This window comes from Melitaea cinxia, chromosome 19 (assembly GCF_905220565.1).
Source record: "Melitaea cinxia chromosome 19, ilMelCinx1.1, whole genome shotgun sequence".
Classification (NCBI taxonomy): domain Eukaryota; kingdom Metazoa; phylum Arthropoda; class Insecta; order Lepidoptera; family Nymphalidae; genus Melitaea; species Melitaea cinxia.
In genome coordinates, this window is record NC_059412.1 from 9,904,920 (window position 1) to 9,926,467 (window position 21,548).

A 21,548-nucleotide genomic window follows, 5' to 3' on the forward strand; every position below is an offset into this window, starting at 1 on the left:
TTGTAAAATACGTGTTGTCTTTTTTATCACTTGGTTTTTAATTACAGGCTTGTAAAGATTGGTACTTATTTAAGTATTAAATTCTTCATATATTAGTGCATTTTATACAAAAAGTTAAAATTTTGGTTTTGTTATGTATATATTACTTTAATATAAATTGAAAAAGAGGAAATCGACTAGCATGTCGATACTATGTATATTATATTAAAAGTCAATAAATTCATTGCTGGTTATTTTTTTAAATAGGTTGTTTTAATTTGACATTGAAAGTGACATTTTGTGACATAGATTAAATAAAAAGCCTAACTTTTACTCAGTTCCTCTTCAATAATATCGAGGTAATGTTTAGTGAATACTGCCTTATTGTGCATTACGTAACGGAGCAAAGTACCGGAAACGGATGTCAGTTCTTTCGTAAATACAGAAAGACCAACTGGTATTTGACGAGATCCACCCGCGCATACTAGTATAATTTTCAGAAATTCCAGAATTCTTTGACCTGTAAATAGAAATTTTTTATTTAAATGGTGTGTAAGTATATTCGTGAAGATAAAAATTAAAATGATATCATTATAAGGGGCCATCTATAAATTTTGAGGATGATATTAACTATAAGTTATGAGGAGTGTAGAGGGTCGACGAAGTACGACACTGTGTACCAAGGGGTGAGGAGGGGTCCAAAGTTTTGTAACATCACATTCCAAAATACTATATATCTGATTCTTAGTTAAATGGAAATAAAAATAATATCGAAATTGATGTTCTAGTTCAATAAATAAAAATTTGTAGGATAGATAGGTGAAAACTGTAAAATATGTTACGTCATACAAGGTAGGGGTCTCAAGGAGTGGGTGAGGGTCTCATAAACGTGACCATCTGCGACAGGGACGGGGTAGGGGTCCGAAAATCGTGAAATTCGTGTGACGTAATTTTTGGATGACCCGTAATTAATATTAATTTTATTTTTAACTATTTTTAATTTTATTTTTGTCTGTTTGTAATATTGAAATAACCGCTTTTACTAAATGCGTATAGATGTATACACGGTTCCTATATCAAAATACCATTTTTTACAATTTTTGTCTGTCTGTCTGTTTGTTTGTTCCAGCTAATCTCTGGAATGGCTAGACCGTTTTTGACGGAACTTTGGCAGATAGCTGATGTAGTAAGGAGTAACTTCGGCTACTTTTATTTTAGAAATTTATTTATTTCTTAATTCTGCGAACTGAACACTTGTTAAATTCCACGCGGACGAAGTCGCGGCCACAGCTAGTATATATATTAATCGAATTAATCACTCACTGCGTTACTACTCGAAAATGATTGGTATGATTCTAGACGATTTTTTTTTTAATTTTCATAATTTGTAGAAGCTTATTATGAAATTAAAATTTAAAAATTGCGCAGAAAATTATAAAATTCTATAAAATGTAATAATTATTATTTACATTAAATATAACGTTCTAGCCAACTGCAAAAAAGGAACGTCTGTCGGGTGAGCTACTTATTTAATAAATATACTCACGGACAATTTGTCTGACTCTGTGGTCTGGATCTCTGAGTGATAGTATCTGTGTTCTGATGAGTTCTTTTGTATCACTTGTTAGTGGATCTTGACCAAGACTCTCTAGGAGTTGTTCTGTGACTAGAATAACTTCTTCGGCAATGGATGGCAGAATGGCTTTAAGTTCACTGTGAATTATTGTTAAATTTATTAATATTTTACTGTATTAATTATTGTTTTGATGCAGATATTTTTATTGATACATGAATTTTTTTCGTGTGTGTGTAATGATCTTCTATACGTAAATATGTAAAGCTATTTGGTTTCATTGTTATCATAGACACTTGATAGTACTTTTGATGATGATATCTTAACTATCAGTCAAAGGGCAGTGGTGCAATGTGGGACATTAAGGTTCTGCCTTTTTCTATATGAAGGAGAGTCTAGTAGTGGGATGTATAGTCTATAGTAGGCTGATTCATTTCAATTCCAAATAATTTTTGTAGTTATCGTTTTTTTTTTGTTATATGAAAGCACTACAAAACATCAAAGTACTTATAAAAATCGTAGTATTTAATATACTAGCAACACTCAAATATCTGCAACCCAACTTCTAAATATATGGAAAAGACATTTACCCAGCTGTGGTACGTTTACAGACTGTTTCATTTTAATATTTAGTATGACATTAAATAACACAATTAACTGACAGAGGTAGGGCAAAGCAGGAAAATCCTGCTCAAAATATGGAGCAGCCTGACTGGGGGCTGTAATCTTGTGTAAGGCACCTCGACCTTACAGAAGATCACAGCTAAATGCTTTCAAGCAGTCATGTGGTCCTGTCGGTAAATAAGGTGACCAGAGCTCCTGGGGAGACTAGGGGTCGGCAGCGCCGCTTTTTTTTTTAAATTTATAGACTAGCGCTTGACTGCGATCTCACCTGATGGTAAGTGAAGATGCAGCCTAAGATGGTGCGTGCTTGCGATGCTTCTGGTTTTGCAGGCGTCTATAAGCTACGGTAATCACTTACCACCAGGTGAGCTGTAAGCTTGTTGCCGACCTATTTATATATAAAAAAAAATGAACTGTCAGTCAGACACTCACATGTCATTGGTGGCTGTGTCGAGAATAATAAAAAGTTTTTCCTTTAGTTTTTGTTTGTGTTGCGCTTGCGAGTCTCCTCCACACGAAGGACTGATAAGTAGGAGCGATGCAACACAGATGAGTCGGTATACTTGTGTACCCAACTCGGTGAACCGAGGCTTGTCTAAAGATACGGTCTGAAAAGTATAAATCACAATTTACGTTACAATAATTTGACGGTATTCCATTAAAAAAATTAAGGACTAAATATAGTCAACGGATGTTAGTATCGTTTTTAAATAGGTACTTTCCGTTTTATTTAAAAATAACTTACCTCAGGATAGTTCTTAGATTCATCCCATTCTAATAATTCTAGATAGGCTTTAGCTAATGTTTGTGCAGTGACATTCCTTATTATATTTTGATCTGTAACTGGCAAACTGAGGTCTGTCTTGTCCAAGTTTCTAAGCAGCCATTCCCTAGTATATTGTAAGCCATCTAAAATTAAAAATATTATAATCGATTAGGTTTTTTAAAAAGCACTGCTTTCTTCTAAAGTTGGAAACTCCAACCAAGTTAATCACGCAAATGTCAGGCGACCGTCATGGCGGATGATTTTTTTTCTCTTTATAGTGTATTTTGTAACAAAACTTTCATGTTGTAAATATCACCATTAGGTTCCCCTATTGTGAGTAGCGCCCTGGGCACAATGCCCTTGCCTACCCCCCACTACGCCACTGTTCCTTTTAATGGGTTATATTCAATAAAAATCCTATTATTCACCAAAGTAGAAATAAAGTATCAACAACAAATGTGTATTATAAACAAAAATGTCAGCCAGTTGGTTCTCAAAAGTGATAGTTTGTAATATAAAAAATTCTTACAATCCAATGTAATCAAATAAGGGTTCGTCCATTAATCAAGAGAGGCGCGAAAAGCCCCCCCCCTGGTTGAGGGGTTCGGAAAAAGATCTAGTAATATTACAAAACTCCTTGGCTATAACGAGATATTACGTGTATTTTTTTTTCATAAAACATACAATTTCTAAGCCAAAAAACAAGTAACAAACATCCTGATACTTTAGTGTTCACCTGGAAATTTTTATCACAATTCTTAATTTTCGAAAATGAAATCAGATTATACATGTGATTATTAAAGATAGTATATTGAAAATTTCGATTCACTTTTCACAAAAAATACACGTGATTTTTGGGATCTAAAACCATACCACAGATCACAAAATGGGGTAGGGGGTTAAAATGTTGCTAAAAACATCATGTGATAGACGACCTTTAAATTAAAAATAAAAGAACAATATATAAATAAATATATTAAAATAAAAAGAATGATAAGTATATCAGAATAACTTACCCTCCGCCAGTTTCAACATTTCATCAAACTTTGCCCTCTCATATTGCACACTTTCTTGCTGCACGTGTGGTCTTATCATCGCTATCAAAGTATTGGCCAAGTCTAGCTTCAGTACTTCCAGAGTTTCGAGAATAGAACGAAATATGTCCACCTGAAATGTATAAGATTCTATATTTATACACATTATAAGTACAATTTCTTTTTATAGAAATAATATTAAATTATGTAAGATCTCATTCTTTTCAAAATTTCAAACTTTCCTAACCACTCATCTTTGTTTTATTTTGATAGAATTAATGAATAAACCTAATATTTTTGACAACATAGAATTCCATTATTCACAGAAATTTCCTTTTCCATTTCATTTATTGTAATCAACTGTTTTCGTTGTAACAATATTTAAGTAAATTTTTATATGTAATGCTTGTCCTAAATTACATAAAAAACCTATTATATACAAATTTATATAAATTTTAAACAGAATTCAAAAATGCTTCAGTCTTTTTTTGTTTTCGAGAGTAATGCTCCAAATTTTCTTATTAAGGTATTGAAAGAATTACCTTATGATTCATGCAATGAAACAATCCTTTGTTTGTAAAATGATGATTCAACCCAAAATGATTCTTAATAATATGTCAGAGACGTGAGATGAGGTAATTAATATAAAAGAACTTTGTTCTTTAAAAATTATGACTTACTTTATGTAATTATTCATTCAGAAAAGAAAAGGAACTTTATGAAAGAAAAAAAATAAAATAAACAAAGTTAAATGAAACAGAAAACATATTTTCATCTATAAAAATGAAAAAGTACATACATAACATTTTAACATTTTTGAAAACAAGCATTACATGTGATGTATACAGGTGGACAAGAGACGTTAAATTAACTACATAATTATCATCATCATTACAGCCTATACAGTCCACTGCTGGACATAGGCCTCCACAAGTTTACGTCAAAAATAACGTGAACTCATGTGTTTTGCCCATAGTCACCACGCTGGGCAGGCGGTCGCACCAAAGACGCTGCTGCCCGTCTTCGGCCTGTGTATTTCAAAGCCAGCAGTTGGATGGCTATCCCGCCATCGGTCGGCTTCTTAAGTTCCAAGATGGTTGTGGAACCTTGTTATCCCTTAGTCGCCTCTTACGACACCCACGGGAAGAGAGGGGGTGGCTAAATTCTTTAGTGCCGTAGCCACACAGCACACACATAATTATACTACATACTATTTCTAACCCATATATAAAGATCTGTCATAGTTATATGTTTATAATTTTGGAGTATGGCTTAAGATTTCTATCACATATTTTATTATATCAAGCATTCAAATGCAAAACAGAAGCATAAATCATAAACATAAACACTTACAGTATCAGTTAGTTTAGTTATATTCTGTATCATTTCATCTCTGGCAGGAGCGGCAAGCTTGGCCATTAAGTCTATAACAAAAGTAGCGTACTTCTGAAAGTCGAGACTATTGTTCTCCGCTTGTTGCTTTATGAATTCTGTATCCAATACTTCTTCTATCATATCCTTTATACGGGTGTGACGGGGAAGCAAAATAGAAAACAGGCCCTGAAAAAAATTATATGTTAGAGAAATGTGTTTATAAAGTATTTATTTACTTAAAAATAATAGTATTTGTCTTAAACAAAAAAAGCCATAATTTAGATCATCAATGGATAAAATAAGAAAGCCATCGTCACAGTTTTATTTATTTATTTATATTATGTTTATTTATAGTCACTTCAAATGAATACACATTATCCCACTTAAACCAGACTTAGGATATATGACAAGTACAAGCTTTTAAAAGTAAAAAAAAGAATCATAAGAATCGGTAAAAAGTTATGAAGTAAACAACAAAAAAAAGTTTAAATTGAGAACAGAAAAAGATTTTGTTGATAATATATATTAACCGATAAGAAATAACCCTTATGCCTATTGTGTGATGTATTTGTATACAAATAATATAAATACATATGCTGTAAAAATTCTATAAAAAATTACCTGTTTTACATCTTCTAGTAACACAAGAGCCTGCTTGTATTCTGGAGGGTCTGAGTTTAATTGTTCTCTCAAAATGTCAAAATATGCCCTGTGCATTGTTTCCTTTACTAACTTTTGATAGCTGTAAAAATAGTATGTACATTTAATATCATTTTCAGTGTGCGGTAGCATTTAAATTATTTATCTTTCTCTGTTTAATATTTCATATGACTTTAATTTTAATTATTTAAAAGAAATTATTTTCTGTTGATGACTATACGTTGGTATAAGACTGTAAATTAATATCAACAAGTTTTATTTTTATTTAAAATTAATTTTGTGCAAAACAGAATAAAGAAATTCATTATCTTTCAATGTATATGTGTACCATAAGAGCAAGATAAAACTACCTATTGTCTGGAGGTTCAAACGGTTCCAGTTTGAAGTCTTGGTCAACAGCAATTTCATGAGCCAAAGCCATGTTATGCATTCCATGCGCTGCTTTCATAATCTCCTCCAGAGTGACAAAGTTAGGTGGTGAAGCACCTGTTATAGTTGACCCTCTCACTCTGAACTGGAGTGGTTCATTTGAAAAATAGCTGCGACTAATGAGACAAAAATAATATAAATTATTATATCAGATATAATTTAATAATAATAAATAAGCACCTCACACTTAACGGCAACCACTAGGATGTATCAAGGGTCCGGAAATACACACAATACACAAGCACAAACGCCCAAAAGACTCCTAATATCTGTCTGGCCAGTACATTGTATGCCATGTGCGGGGATTGAACCCGTAACTGCCAACGCAAAAGCAAAATCCAGCATTGTGACCGTTGCGCTAATGCGTCGTCAATTTAAAACCACTGAAAATTCTTATAAGATAATCTTTACTATTACATTTCTTTGTTTTATTCCTTGTAAACAGTAAAAATATAGTTAAAATATATAGAACGAATAAATAAAGAATCTAATAACCCTGATCCAGCTGATATAGGTTGTGATGGTATTCTAATGCTTTTCTTTTCTTTGTCCTCCTGCGACTCAGACCCAGTTGGCTTCTCGCGGTCGCTCATGATGAAATCTTAATTCAGACTAAGCCAGGAACTTAAGATTAACCTTTTCAACCCATAAAAGGCGTAGTACTTCAAGACAACACGTCAAAATTTTTAGGAATGCTAGGATGACCTTGCTTCACAACATAACCTTAATTTTGAAACAAAGCATTGAGATGTATATCTTTTACGGATGATATTATTATTGTTGAATGTTTTAGACTTCATTAAACCTATATAACACAAATGTAACGGTTGTTTATTTTAGTGTTTACAGTATTTTTCGTTTAAGTTTCGCTTGAATAATTCACTTGTCAATTTTTAACTGTCAATTGTCATTCTAATTCGTGGTTGGAGAAATTAAATAGGTACGTAATGAAAACCAGTATTTTTAGCAAAATTTATTTTAATTTATTTTTAAAGTACAAGACTGAAATTAAATTAATAGACTATGCAATTTGTTTAAAAACGCCTAATAATATTTTACTATTTGTACTAAAATATCTAATTTATAATATTTTAGTATTTCTACTAAAATATCTAATTAGACAAATGAAGTGCTTTGTAATAAGAACTTTAAAAACTTTTTAGAGCGTAAAAATCCAAGTGAAATTTACTTTTATTTAGTTTGCGCTACATGTATTTTAGTTTTGTTTTTGACGTGACAATGTCTAATAAATCGATGAACGCCGGCTTCGTGCACGAAAACGGATGACTCATTGTCCCGTTACGCCCATTGTACGCTTGCGCCACATCTATATCTCTTTCACTCGATTGGCCTATGCGTCCGAGGAGATATTTCGGTTGTCACGTTAAACTATCGTCCGTAAAACAACTTTACAGACAACCAATTTTTTTAAAATTGATCTGAGTTATTAATTAACAGAATTTAATTTCTATTTCCGTAGATAAACTGAAGATTTTAAAGTCAATCAATTTGATTGTTTCTTTTTTATTCAAAAGCACCTATTCCAGAATATTAGTACTACGTAATTCAATTTGTAAAATTGTTTTTTTTTTTCATTTCATATGAAGTGATTTACAAATTCGCTTAAGAGAACTTTGGAGTGAAAAATTATATTATACTATTAAACGAGCAATTCTTGTATATATATATATTAGTACTACGTAATTCAATTTGTAAAATTGTTTTTTTCATTTCATATGAAGTGATTTACAAATTCGCTTAAGATAACTTTGGAGTGAAAAATTATCTTATCTTATACTATTAAACGAGAAATTCTTGTATATATGTATATATATAATCTGAATCTCAGAAACGGCTCCAACGATTTTCATAAAATTTAGTATATAGGAGGTTTCGGGGAAGATAAATCCATCTAGCTAGGATTCATTTTTAGAAAATGTCATTTTATCCCTGTTTTTAGGGAGTGAAAAAATATCGTTAGAATACGAAGGTAAATTTCGCATTTGTCAATTTAGTTGCAATAGCTCGGTGGGAAACCGGCCAGTCGTGATCAACCGAGAAGATCATGGTTCAAATCCCCATGTACCTGATTAATTATTTTTTCTTTTTTTTTCTAATTGCACTTGTTATTTTCTATTTAAATAGGCATTTCTTATTTCTTATTATTATGTCGGTAAAATCGAAAAATATTATTCATATTTTAACATTATTGTTTTTTAATTATTTTTGATTTTTGATTTTTTATATTTATTTATATTTTTTATTATTGTCGGTAAAAAAATATTCATATTTTATAAATATGTAATTCTTATTTAAATATGGTTTCCAAAAAACACGCTTTATTGGAGCGCCTATCAGTTTTTGAGAAGCAATTACTCTCAATCTTGTAATTATGTCGCTTCAGCCTGTAATATCCCACTACAGGGCATATGCCTCTTTCCCCATGTAGGAGAAGGATCAGAGCTTAATCCACCACGCTGTTCCAATGCGGGTTGGCGGATATATTCCCTACAATGAGTAACGATCGCTATCAGGTGTACATGATAACAACCAGAACCGACTTACAATAAATATAAAATTTAATAATTATTTACAGCACATTAACAGATAACTAAATTTTCTAGTAGAGTTCAGGTCTAACAATTCAGGTAAATATCTTTAAGTAACTTTTTAAAAGTAGTAAAAGTTTTAGCCTCCCTAATATTATTTGGCAAGGCATTCCACAGAATTATTGACTGCACTGTAAAGGAACAACTGTAGAATGCAGTATGATGAATAGGTATTTGCAGTGTAGTTACTTCATTCGAACGCAGTGCCTTGTCAGATTTACGCACTATGAAATTGTCTCTTAGATACTCTGGGGCCCGGGGATTTTTAAGTGCGTAATAAAGCAGCGACAGCATTCTAGTATTCCAGCGAAAACGGATTGGCAACCACTTGAGCTTTTTACGAAATTAGGATATGTGATCGTATTTTCTCCAATTTCCCAACTTTTATCGACCGTAGTTACGATCTAGCCAGAAGGAATATGTGGCGAACTCCTGATGATAATTAACGCCACAATATTATTTTGTCAACTTGGACCAGCTCCTTACAAATTTTACACATTGGACCACACGGTAAAATCAATGTGCCGAAAGAAATATGACAACATCAAGAAGTGAAGTGTTCAGCTGAACGGCGCTCACACACCACACTTGCTTAAGAATCTTTAAACTAACCCCGCATCTAAATTTAATTATAATTATTTCATTCTCACATTAATTGTAATTTCGCTTATTTCCTAAATTAGATTCATCTTCACATTAAATCTTGTTATTAATAATTATCTCCTACATATAGTGATCATATAAAACTAAGTACATGTTTTACGAGTACGTAAATTATATTAGAGAGTAACAGTCAAGTAAATGTGAGGTTATTAGGATAGACCGAATAATAGACATTCTAGTGACCCCATAAAAATACGAATCTGATAGCTAAATTTTGGAGCCTCTCAAGTTTTGTTCGTTGTTGTTCAGTAAGGTCAGGATAGCATGCGTCTGTATAGTTGAGGTAAGAAAGGAAAAGAGTTTCCGCGAGTGCAATTTTGGTAGAAATAGGTAGCATGATGATGTAGTAGCAGCAAGATCTTTATTGTAAGCGTCTTAACGAATGCCAAGTTGAAAATATTTTTCTACTCACTTCTTTAATTTGCGTTGTCCAGTTCATATTCTCGTCCATGTAAACGCCAAGATTTTTAACGCATTGACTATATGGTATAGTAGTGTTATTGATGAGCACCGAAGGTAAAGAAGCCCAGTCAATTCTCGAAATAAGAGCCCGACTGCCCAATACTATAACTTGTGATTTCACTGAATTTAATTTAAGACCATAACAGCGACTCCATTCAGATACAGCAGCAAGATCTTTATTAATTATAGCAATAGCCCCAGGCAAGTTTTCGAGTTCAGACTGAGTATAGATCTGCAAATCATCTGCATACAAATGGTAGAGAGAAGAAATGTTATTTGTGATATTTTTTAAAAAAGAAGGGGTGTAAGACGCCACCTTGAGGTACACCGACAGGCAAATTAGACCAAGAGGAAAGATCCATTTCCATCTTTATTCTCTGCCGGCGCTTCTGTAGATAACTACGAAACCCAATCACTGCTGGAGATATGTTAAGTGAACACATAGTACTAAGAAGTACGTCATGATCTACCGTATTAAAAGCATTACTGAAGTCAAAAAAAAAAAAAAAAAAAAAAATAAATAAAAAATAAAAAGTCTAATATTTGATGTGCTGTGTGGCTACGGCACTAAAGAATTTAGTCACCCGCTCTCTTCCCATGGGTGTCGTAAGAGGCGACTAAGGGGTAACAAGGTTCCACAACCACCTTGGAACTTAAGAAGCCGACCGATGGTGGGATAACCATCCAACTGCTGGCTTTGAAATACACAGGCCGAAGACGGGCAGCAGCGTCCTCGGCGATTAGAGAATCTCAAAATATTGATCACTGTAATTTTCGTAAAATGAAAGTATTTATGATTTTTAACCGACTTCGAAGGATATTTTCCTTCTTCGGAAGATCTCAATTCGACTTTATTTTCTATGCTAATATAGCATAGCTTTTTACTGGATGAACCAATTTTGATGATTCTTTTTTAAATCGAAAACAGGTACTTGTCATGTGGTCCTATTTAATTTTGATTGAAATCTAAATAAATAAATGTAAGAATAAAATATATATTTACAAACCGTCAACAACCGTTTTACCATTTCTCGCAATCAAATTTGCAACGAAATAAAAAAAAATACTTTTCAACATCTATCAAAAAGAGGCCCTTGTAAACGAGGGTGTCCTTTTATGAAACGACCCGAACGGACAAGTCCCTCACCCACATCATGGACACAATAGTGTTGCATGTTGGGAAAAAAAATCATGTCAAATCGTCGTGACAAATGAAATTGGATTTTTCTTTTTGAATTAAATTGATTATATACAAATGACAGATGGTATATGAATATAAATTTTTAATGTTACCATTGAATGTTAAACCTTCATCAAAGTTTGTTTTGTTATTTTTTTCTTTTTTTGGGTTTTTTTTATTGATATAGCCCACGTACAAAATACTACCTAGCTTGTATTTATAGTAGTTACTTATAAACAAATTGTACATGGTATAATTCGGTTTACAGGTATACAGCATTTGCCAGTGTTAGTATTGAGGTAGTCTCTATGAATGCATATTCTACATATAGGCAAACATCATACACATCTACAATAAATTTATGTAATGTCAATAATGTGAAAATTAATATTTTTTACACAGTTAACTTAATGCGTTAAAAAAATTAACGAGAAAAGGCTAATAAAAAGTAAAACAGAAACTTATCATACAATCTTGTTCCAAGAATGAGAGAATGTTTGAATGCAGAGTATTACTGTGAAGATGGTGTTACTGAGAAATATGAAGGAAATAAATATGAAAGTAACACAAACGATGTTTGAATACAGGGAATGTAAAAATGCTTGCTACACAAGTTTTAAATCAGTAACGTTTTGAATTTTCAGTACGTTAACGGGGAATAGATTGAAAATTCGATTTTTAAATCCATTAAAGATTCAATTTATTAATAATATTATTTATTAAAATGGTTAAATTACTAAAATTAGACAAATGCCACGTTATATTATTCGTATTGGTAACTTATTTGGCTATTTTAAAGTCCTATAACAAAGTTATAGTTATTAAAATAGATCGATTCATTCCTGACATTAAAAACATTTTGTTTTGGACGAAAATACAGGGTCTTGAGGGTGAAGGTCAAAAGTACTTTATAGAAAATAAGTGTGAATTTATTAATTGTTATTTTACTAAGAATAAAAGTTTATTTGAAGATTTGAGATACTTTGATGTGATTTTATTTAATTTACAAGATGTTAGTAGTAATATTCATGCTTTACCAGTGTTACGTAGTTCAACTCAAAAGTATATTTTTGTTGCTAATGATTCTTCTGATAACTATCCAGTATGTAATGAAATGTATGACAATTTTTTTAATTGGACATGGACGTATAGGTAAGTCATTTGCAATTTCCTACACGTTTCATTGAAAAATATAAAATCTCTATAACATCTAAAAGATGAATCGAAATCTTGCTGACGAAGTTGTTCAAGTACATGTATGAATGTAGTTGATCACAGTAATTGCTAAATAAAAAGATAGCAACTTACAACATTTAAAAGAATACTTTAAAATTGTAATAAAAAACTTTCAACTGAAGTTCGATGAGACAAGAAAACAACGCGACCTCAACACGTCTATATTTGAATTGATAAAACCGTGAAGTGATGAGTGAATGGGTGTGCATCGGTGCATCTTTTAGATTTTATAGTTGAATTTTGAATTTCGGTGCAATATTTATTAAAAGGATGTAAGAAAAAGTTATAAAATACGTACGTAATACGTCCCGTATGAAATAATTTACACTTTAAAAACTTATTTTAGAAACTGATTTAAACCTTTTTATTAAATGTATCTAATATACTTACACTTAAAAAATGTAAAACCTAAAACACATAAAAATAAGAGAAGACATAAAAATTGATAAAAAAATAAACAACAGCACGACTGATAATAACTAACTATCTAAAGTCACTTTCATGTGTAATTTTAAAACATAAACTCACACACTAATTATTAAATAAAAATTGATGATAAGTTTACAGTAATGAATAAGTCCTGGTATAAATTCAATAAGTGTCCTGACATTTTCTATTATTTAATGACGCAATATAATCTTAAGCAAGCAAGTCGAGAAAAAATAATTTTAAATAGACATATCTACTAAAAAAGAAACAATAACCACTTTTTTCCAAAAAAAAAAAATATTTTTCTTCGTATATTTTCACAGATTCGACTCCACAATTTCGTATCGTTTCATCACTGTTTACAACACAGAGTACGAAGAACTAGGCAGTCATTTCCAATGGAATAACAACATGAAACCGATTGACGCATCACTAAAATCACAATTCGTAACAAAGTCGAGAGCTGCTGTAATTTTCTTAGACAAATGCGAGAGTAGGAGCAAGAGGGAAGTTTTATTACACGAACTTCAAATGAACTTAGCTAAATATAATCTAGCTGTTGATATATTTGGTGCGTGTGGACCGAAGCAGTGCAAGAGAAAAACAATGAACCCTTGTTTCTGGAGATTAAGAAAGAATTATTACTTCTATCTCGCTTTTGAAGATTCATTTTCTTACGATTATATAACGGAAATTGTTCTGTATGGTTATAACAATAATGCAGTACCGGTTGTGTACGGTGGGGCCATGTATGATAAGTTAGTTTACATATTTATCGTTACTAATATAAGTACAGTAAATTATTCGAAAACGGGATATTTACCACGTTTATTATTTCGACATTGACTTGATCACGAGATTTTCGAATAATTTTCGTAATAGAAGTAACCATGCTAATTTAAAATTTTAGTATAGTAAATGTTACTTATTTATATAACAGAGTTATAAGACTATCGGCTACTTTTCATACTTATTTTTACAATATTGGAAGTTCTTCTGTGCTGTGTGGCTACGGCACTAAAGAATTTAGCCACCCCCTCTCTTCCCGTGGGTGTTGTAAGAGGCGACTAAGGGATAACAAGGTTCCACAACCACCTTGGAACTTAAGAAGCCGACCGGTGGCGGGATAACCATCCAACTGCTGGCTTTGAAATACACAGGCCGAAGACGGGCAGCAGCGTCTTCGGTGCGACAAAGCCAGTACTGCGGTCACCAAACCGCCTGCCCAGCGTGGTGACTATGGGCAAAACACATGAGTTCACGTTATTTTTGGCGTAAACTTGTGGAGGCCTATGTCCAGCAGTGGACTGTTTAGGCTGTAATGATGATGATGATGGAAGTTCTAATTTCGTAGTGGATAGCTCGTCTATTGAGAGTAGCAATATACTTAACGCAAAGACGAGTGAAGCCACGTAAATCGTCTTGTTTAAATAGGTTTCTTTTTTATTATTTAGACAACAGTTGAATTGAACAACAGAATAGTATTTATTACTTTCTTTTTCTTTTGTTTTATTTGTATTACGATATTAATCGACTTATCTATATAGATTTTGGCTCCTTATAACTTAATTACTATTTGTACATATTCTCGTAAATAGCGGAGAAATGCTGCCAGCATTCTTGGCACCATTCTACTCGGACATAACAGTCATTTATACAACTATCTATAAATATTTAGTTCTTAAGTTGTTAATCGCAAATATAGAAGGTTTAAAGAATTTATTTCTCATAAAAACATAACGTTCACTTATAATGAGATACAATCAATATAAATAGTAGTATGTAACAATTTTTACCTCTGGAGCGCTTAATCGAAATATTTATAATTACAATGTATAAACGTGTTCTTTTAATTTTGATTTAAAAATATTTATGTTGTCCGAACCTTTAATATGATTTGGTAAATTATTATATAGCTGCACTCCCTCAAACAATATTGTTTTCTGACCATACTTTGTACGTACACTAGGCAGCATTAATTTATCCTTGTTTCTTAAGTTGTGTTTAGTTATTTTTTTATCAATTTTGATGTTTGAGTGTATTGAATTGTTGATAATATTCTTAATTAGTATGCAGGTGTAATAGGTGTATAATTGGTTGATATTTAACAATTTTGTTTCTTGATACAATTTGTTGGTTGATGTAAAATAGGGATAGCGAAATAGCACTTTGATAACTTTATTTTGAATTCTTTGTAATGGCATTAAATTTGTCTTAGCGGCACTTCCCCACACTTCTATTAAATATTCAATGTTAGATTTAACTAAGGTATTATAAATTATCATTCGTACTTTATTAGGAATGCAGTTTGATACATTTCTCAATGCGCCCAGTATAGGTAGCAGTTTGGCTCTAACGTGTTCTATGTGTCCTTTCCAAGTCAACTTATCATCTATCCATAATCCCAGATATTTTTCTTTTGCTGAGGATTGTATGATCTTATTGTTAATTGTAAGGGGTGTGAAATTAGGTATATGTTTATTTTTTGCACAGAAAATCATATAGGACGTTTTATTTATATTTATTGTAAGCAAATTGTACTGTAACCACTCACTTAGCCTGTCAAGATCATTTTGAGCTTTACTTATTAAGTCCTGAATAGAGCTACCGTAATAAAAAAGGCATGTATCATCCGCGTACAGTGTCAGTTTTCCAATTAGATTAATGTTAATAATATTGTTAACGTAAATTAAAAACATTAATGGACCAACTATGGAGCCTTGTGGAATTCCGCACGTAACATTTTTAACAGAACTGGTAAAGCTATCTATTTTTACAACTTGCGTCCTGTTTTGTAAGTATGATTCAAAGATTTTGAAAGCCCTGCCCCTGATACCGATATTCCCTAATTTCAACAATAGTTTACCATGGCTTACCGTATCGAAAGCCTTCTTCAAGTCAATGAAGATTCCCAAAGCAAAATTTTTTTTATCGATTTGGGACCTTATTTCTGTAACTAAGTCTATGGCGGCGGTAAGAGTGCTCGATTTTGAACGAAAACCATATTGTTGACTAATGAGAAATTGTTTTTCAGACAAGTAAGTATTTAAGCGTTTGTACAGTATTCGCTCGAATATTTTGGATATCACTGGTAACACGGAAACGGGTCTATAGTTATTTGGATCACTTTTACTACCACATTTGTGAATGGGACTAATTTTTGCAATCTTTAGCGAATCGGGAAAGGTGCCGTCAGACAAACACTTGTTTATACAATCAGCTAATCTTTGAGATATTATATTTTTTATACATTTAATAGCTTTGGTACTAATTCCGTCTATCCCAGTACTTGTGTTGCTATCTAGATTATCAATTATGTTTGATACTTCCTCACTACTACACGGTGCTAACTCATTTAATGTTATATTATGCTTATACCTACGGTCATACATTAATATGTCATCACTATTAGTGTGATATTTGTTAGGTATTGCACTTGCCAATTCTACGCCGATTAAAGAAAAGAAATCATTAAAGCAATTACAAACCGCATTGCCTTCCGTAACAGGTCCAGAATCCAATACGAGTCTGAGGGGAGCACAGCTTTCTTTACTCTTATTTAATGCTAAACTATTGATGGTTTTCCACATTTTCTTCGGATTATGACTGCTGGTACTAAACAAAGAATAATAGTAATCTTTCTTGCGGGTCCTTATCAGGTTTTTCACTTTTATACGCTCGTCATCATACTGCCTTTGAAGGTTTTCATCAGTTGGATTCACTTTAGTTTCTTGCCATAATCTGTTTCGCATATCAATCGAGTCAATTATTTCTTTATTTATCCAATCTTTTTTAGGTACATTTAAAAATTTTGTCTTTTTAACTTTATTATTATGTATATGTTCTAAAATAAACTTTTCTAAGTTCTGATATTCTTTGTTTTCATTGCAATACTCTGCCTTTAAAGCATTTGCGTAGAGATTTTCGTAATTTAGGGCTTCATAGTGTATTTTCCTGGTTATTTCCGGTGCTAGGGTGCCAATTTCTAGAAAAATCTGTTTATGGTCGGACAAAGATGAATCTATTATCGACATGTTGAATGAATGATTATTAACATTTGTATAAACATGATCTAATATTGTGTTTGTTGTGCTTGTTTCGCGAGTACTGAACTTACTATCTATTTTGTTTATTATCTTAAATCCGCTTTCCTCTAATCCGTTCATGTATTCAATGACATGGTTATCTGTACTGAGTAGGTCAATGTTAAAGTCTCCAAATATTACTGCTCTTTCTCTGCGTTCTAATTGAGTCGAAAACAAATCCATAAAGTTTTTGATATTGGTGTCACCAGGTCTATAAATAATACCAACGTCTAAGGTTAATTTATTCATATGTATCCACAAGTAATGATTCCCATTTTCACATAATTCCTCTGTTGTCTCAAATGAAATGCTGTTGTGTATGTAAAGGGAAACACCACCTCCCTTACTTTTATTTCTATAGTTATATATATGTTGATAGTTTGATATGTTGTACAAGTTCGCCTCATGTTCCGAATTAATCCATGTCTCAGTAAACAACATTAAGTGAATAGTCTTAGGTATTGTTTTTATTATGCATAGTAATTCATCAAACTTTCCCGGCGTACGGATACTACGTAGGTTAGCATAAAAACATCGTAGTGAATTAGAATGACACTGTATATCTTCGTACTTTTTAAAAATGTAATGTTCTAATCTACTATATTTATTTATACATGTATTCTGTAATGGTATTTTCTCTAGTTTTTTTGGTTATTTTTATTTGCAATTATTGTGGGTATTCCTTTTTTATATTTAATTATAAGATCTTTCTCGCCACTTTGTTCACGTTGTTTTATTTCCTTTTTTAATGAATCTAAATACTGTTTCTGCATTGGGGTTTGATCGGAGTAGAAATGGGTATTACCAGACAATTTTGTTTTGTTGCGTAGTAAATATCTCACAGTATTAACATCACTAAAATACGCCTTAATGGGACGATTCTTATTAGGCTCATATTTACCAAGTCGTACTATTTTTATTGGTTTGGGACAGGATTCATATACCGATGTTAACAATTTCATAACCTCCGCATCATCATAACACTGTCTGGTCTTATAGTTTGAATCATTTTTTTCCAAAATACCCACAATTACAATATTTTTCTCGCGCTCACATCTGTCTTTTATTTCTAGGTATAGGTTTTCTTGCATAAGCGGAAGCGGTTTCAATGTTGAGCATTCAGTGTTTTGTGCCTTTTTGATTTCTATTATTTCGCTCTCGATACACTTGATTTTTTCTTGATTTTTACTATTGGTAGTTTTAATATTTTCTATTTCAGTATCTATTTGATCAAACTTATTGTTTAATTTCTCAAATGCCGATTTAATTATTTTTACCTCGTTTCTAATGCCAGATATTTCTTCTTTAATGCTGTTCATATTTTCGTTTTGTTTTTTTGTGAACTCTTCTAAGAGCTTCAGTATGTCTGAACGGAAGTCCTCGAACTCCATCTTATAGTCTTGCTCTTCAGTGCAATTATTTCGTTTTCTAATAGTTATGTTGGAGTAGTCCTCATTGCCATAGTTCGACGGGTTAGGTGTTGAACCGCTAACACTCCCGCTTCCGCTCACTAATGCAGTTCCGGGCGGTGTCCGTTGCAAACTCATCGTAAGAATTTACGTACGAGTGCAATAGAAACAAAAAATGCAATGCTTCTCTTTACTCGAGGGGGTGAGGGGAGCTGCAATCCTGCTGCTTTCGTGTGTCGTGCGCTTGCTTGAGAATCAGAAGGTTATTAGCGTAAACACTGTTTAATGTGAATTGAACACAACTACTTTGGTTTAAAGAACACTTTGAAACTATGAATTTTTGAGAAAAAAAAAAAAAAAATAAATAGATATAATTTTTGCTGCAACTTCCATACGCGTCCACTTACAACGAGCACCAGAGGCAAGTATAGCATGCATATCTAATATTGTAAAATTTCGAAATAAATCGTAATTATATTGTTATTAACGCGTTGTTTGTTGTAAGGATCTCTAAAGATTACCTTTTATGGCTTGTTATATAATTTACAATTACTACAACTATATAATTTAAAAACTTAGTAAGAATTCAATATTATTAAACCTAATGTATATATTTAAATTGGATTAGTACACACTTTTATATAAAAACTAAAATTGTTATTATTTTCAGACACCTCCCACCCGGTTCATACATCAATGCTCTGAACACAACTTCAAAAGCTCTAGCAGCAACTATGAATGATATAATTGAGGACAAGGACAAGTATTACGAGTTCTTTCGTTGGAGGAATCACTATGTCATCACCAAGGCTCCACATCTGAACGCCTGCGCATTGTGTGAAATGTTGAACAGTCCCGCTCGCCTTGTTCAGAAAGTTGTTTACACAAAGTTCAGAATGTGGTGGAATCATTTATACAAAACGCGTTGTGGAAATGATTTGAATAAATATTCGATTTTATGATCATTGGTTATGTTTTTTTTATTGTTTTATATGTACATAAATATTGTGCAGAGGACGCTACAAATTTTTTTAAAAGTTAATAAGATGGATTAATATTTAGATACGTAAGACAGACCTAGCATAAATATAAAACTATTATAATCATATATAATCTTATTAAGGTAGGAATAACAGGAAAAATCCTGCTTAAAATCTGGAGCAGTCCGTAAGGTGTGAAAGTGTGTTAACTTTACACAAGTTCACAGCTAAATAATATTTGTTTCAAGCAGTGTTGTGTTCCTGTGGTAATTAAGGTGGCCAAAGCTCCTGGGGAGGGTCGGGAGTAGGGTTAGCAACGCGGTCATTGAACTGAGGTAGCACAGTAGGAAATTTCCTACTATAAACATGGAGCTGCCCAACTGGGGTATATATACTGTTTTCAAGCAGTGTTCTGTTCCTGTTGGTGAGTAAGGTAACCAGAGCTTGGATGGAATTGGGCATAGTGTCGGCAACGCACTTGCCAATTTTCATATGTGAGCCATACGCTTGTTTGCCGACCTATTATTATAAAAAAAACATAACTTTCAATTAAATATATCCACTTAAAGGCATACCTACTCGTATACAGAATACAAAATAGAAAAATAAACATACATATTTCTTCTGTAAAACTACGCATCTGATTTCCTTCTATTGGAGACCCAATATATAAACATTTAACGAGTCTCAAATATCCGTTATCAAAATCCCGTCCAATCCACAAACAAGGATTAAAAGTTAAAATTATTTTATCAGATTAAACGTATGGTGTAACAACGCGCTCATCGGGCGCTGCGGACAATTTTGGTCCTTTGTAATTAAACTTTAAAACCTTGTTTGCTGTTAAATATTTACGGGACGGATTATCTTGTATGTTTTTCGTACTATATCGGTTTTGTATATCTTTTGATTTTTGTAGTGTTAACTATATAGAAAAATACCAGTTAGCACCAATAATATAATCAATATATTTCTGAACAGATTAGCGACACAATTCTTAAAAAGACATGTAAGATATATATTTTAAAATTCTATCTCTAGTAAGCAAAATCTGAGATAAATAAATTATTGAAACAGGCTTAAAGTGTTTTAGCAATAGCACCTCGGTAACGACTTCTTATGGACTATAATAAATATAATCTGGTAATTTGTATTACGTACTAATATATATATATATATATATATATATATATATATATATATATATATATATATATATATATATATATGTCGGAGAAACACTAGTCTTGTCGACATCGTCATTAGTGGTAGCAGGTCTAGTGGGCGTCATCATCGGGTTAAATGCCAGCACAAAACAAAGTATTCACTGTACTAAAAGTTTATTGAATATTTTTACACAACGAATAACTTATAACACTAATTAAACGATTAATTCGAGCAGCGGGTTCAAGGTACCGATCTGACTTCACTAAAGTATTAACCAACCACACCGTAACAACAACGATTTTATAATAATGATCCACCGCGATCAATCACCGTATATTTATCTACCCTCACCACTGAACGTCAAGATGGCGCCTCGACCCCGCTCGAGGCCTACCCTCTGCTCTGACATAATGTGCAATAATAAAGTCTTTATAAAAATTACTTTTAAACTAAATTAAATTTAAACAATACAAAAATCTAAGAAATTAAACAAATTATAATTATGATTTAACAAAGTATTTTCTAAGTTTATTGATATAGTCTTCATGTAACCAGCAATCAACTCCATTCTCACTACTTCCTCCGACACGGCCGTCCTGACGTTTCACACGTCCTCGTGTGATGTTGAAGGGCGAACAACATCATTATCTGTAAAGAGAGAAACAAATTTGGGTAACATGGTTCGGCCACTCCTGACCGAATAGAATATGGTCATTATCATCTTCTACTCCAATATAGACTGATAAACGTTAAATTCTCAATCTCAACGAACGTCGAAATTTGTGTAATAAATTGCCTCCACGCTGTTTACTAAACTGACTCAATATTAATGAAATAGCCACCTCGCCCCTATATAGGCCACCTCGCCTTTTATTGTCTACTTGGCCAC

General features: G+C 32.3%; 2 protein-coding genes across 2 annotated transcripts; one reads left to right on the top strand and one right to left on the bottom strand.

Moving 5' to 3' along the window:
• Positions 1 to 219: 219 nt before the first annotated feature.
• Positions 220 to 7,376, bottom strand: LOC123662888 (T-complex protein 11-like protein 1). The gene is made up of 9 exons (XM_045597668.1): positions 6,935 to 7,376; positions 6,361 to 6,555; positions 5,972 to 6,092; positions 5,330 to 5,536; positions 3,959 to 4,109; positions 2,922 to 3,085; positions 2,609 to 2,784; positions 1,526 to 1,692; positions 220 to 499 (listed from the first exon to the last, which is right to left on the bottom strand). The coding sequence occupies exons 1-9, from the start codon at positions 7,030 to 7,032 to the stop codon at positions 303 to 305; spliced, it is 1,476 nt and encodes a 491-aa protein (XP_045453624.1). The 5' UTR covers positions 7,033 to 7,376; the 3' UTR covers positions 220 to 302.
• A 4,701-nt stretch (positions 7,377 to 12,077) lies between these two features.
• LOC123662737 (alpha-(1,3)-fucosyltransferase C-like) lies at positions 12,078 to 19,479 on the top strand. Its single transcript, XM_045597537.1, has 3 exons — positions 12,078 to 12,505; positions 13,342 to 13,776; positions 19,183 to 19,479. The coding sequence occupies exons 1-3, from the start codon at positions 12,078 to 12,080 to the stop codon at positions 19,472 to 19,474; spliced, it is 1,155 nt and encodes a 384-aa protein (XP_045453493.1). The 3' UTR covers positions 19,475 to 19,479.
• Positions 19,480 to 21,548: the final 2,069 nt, after the last annotated feature.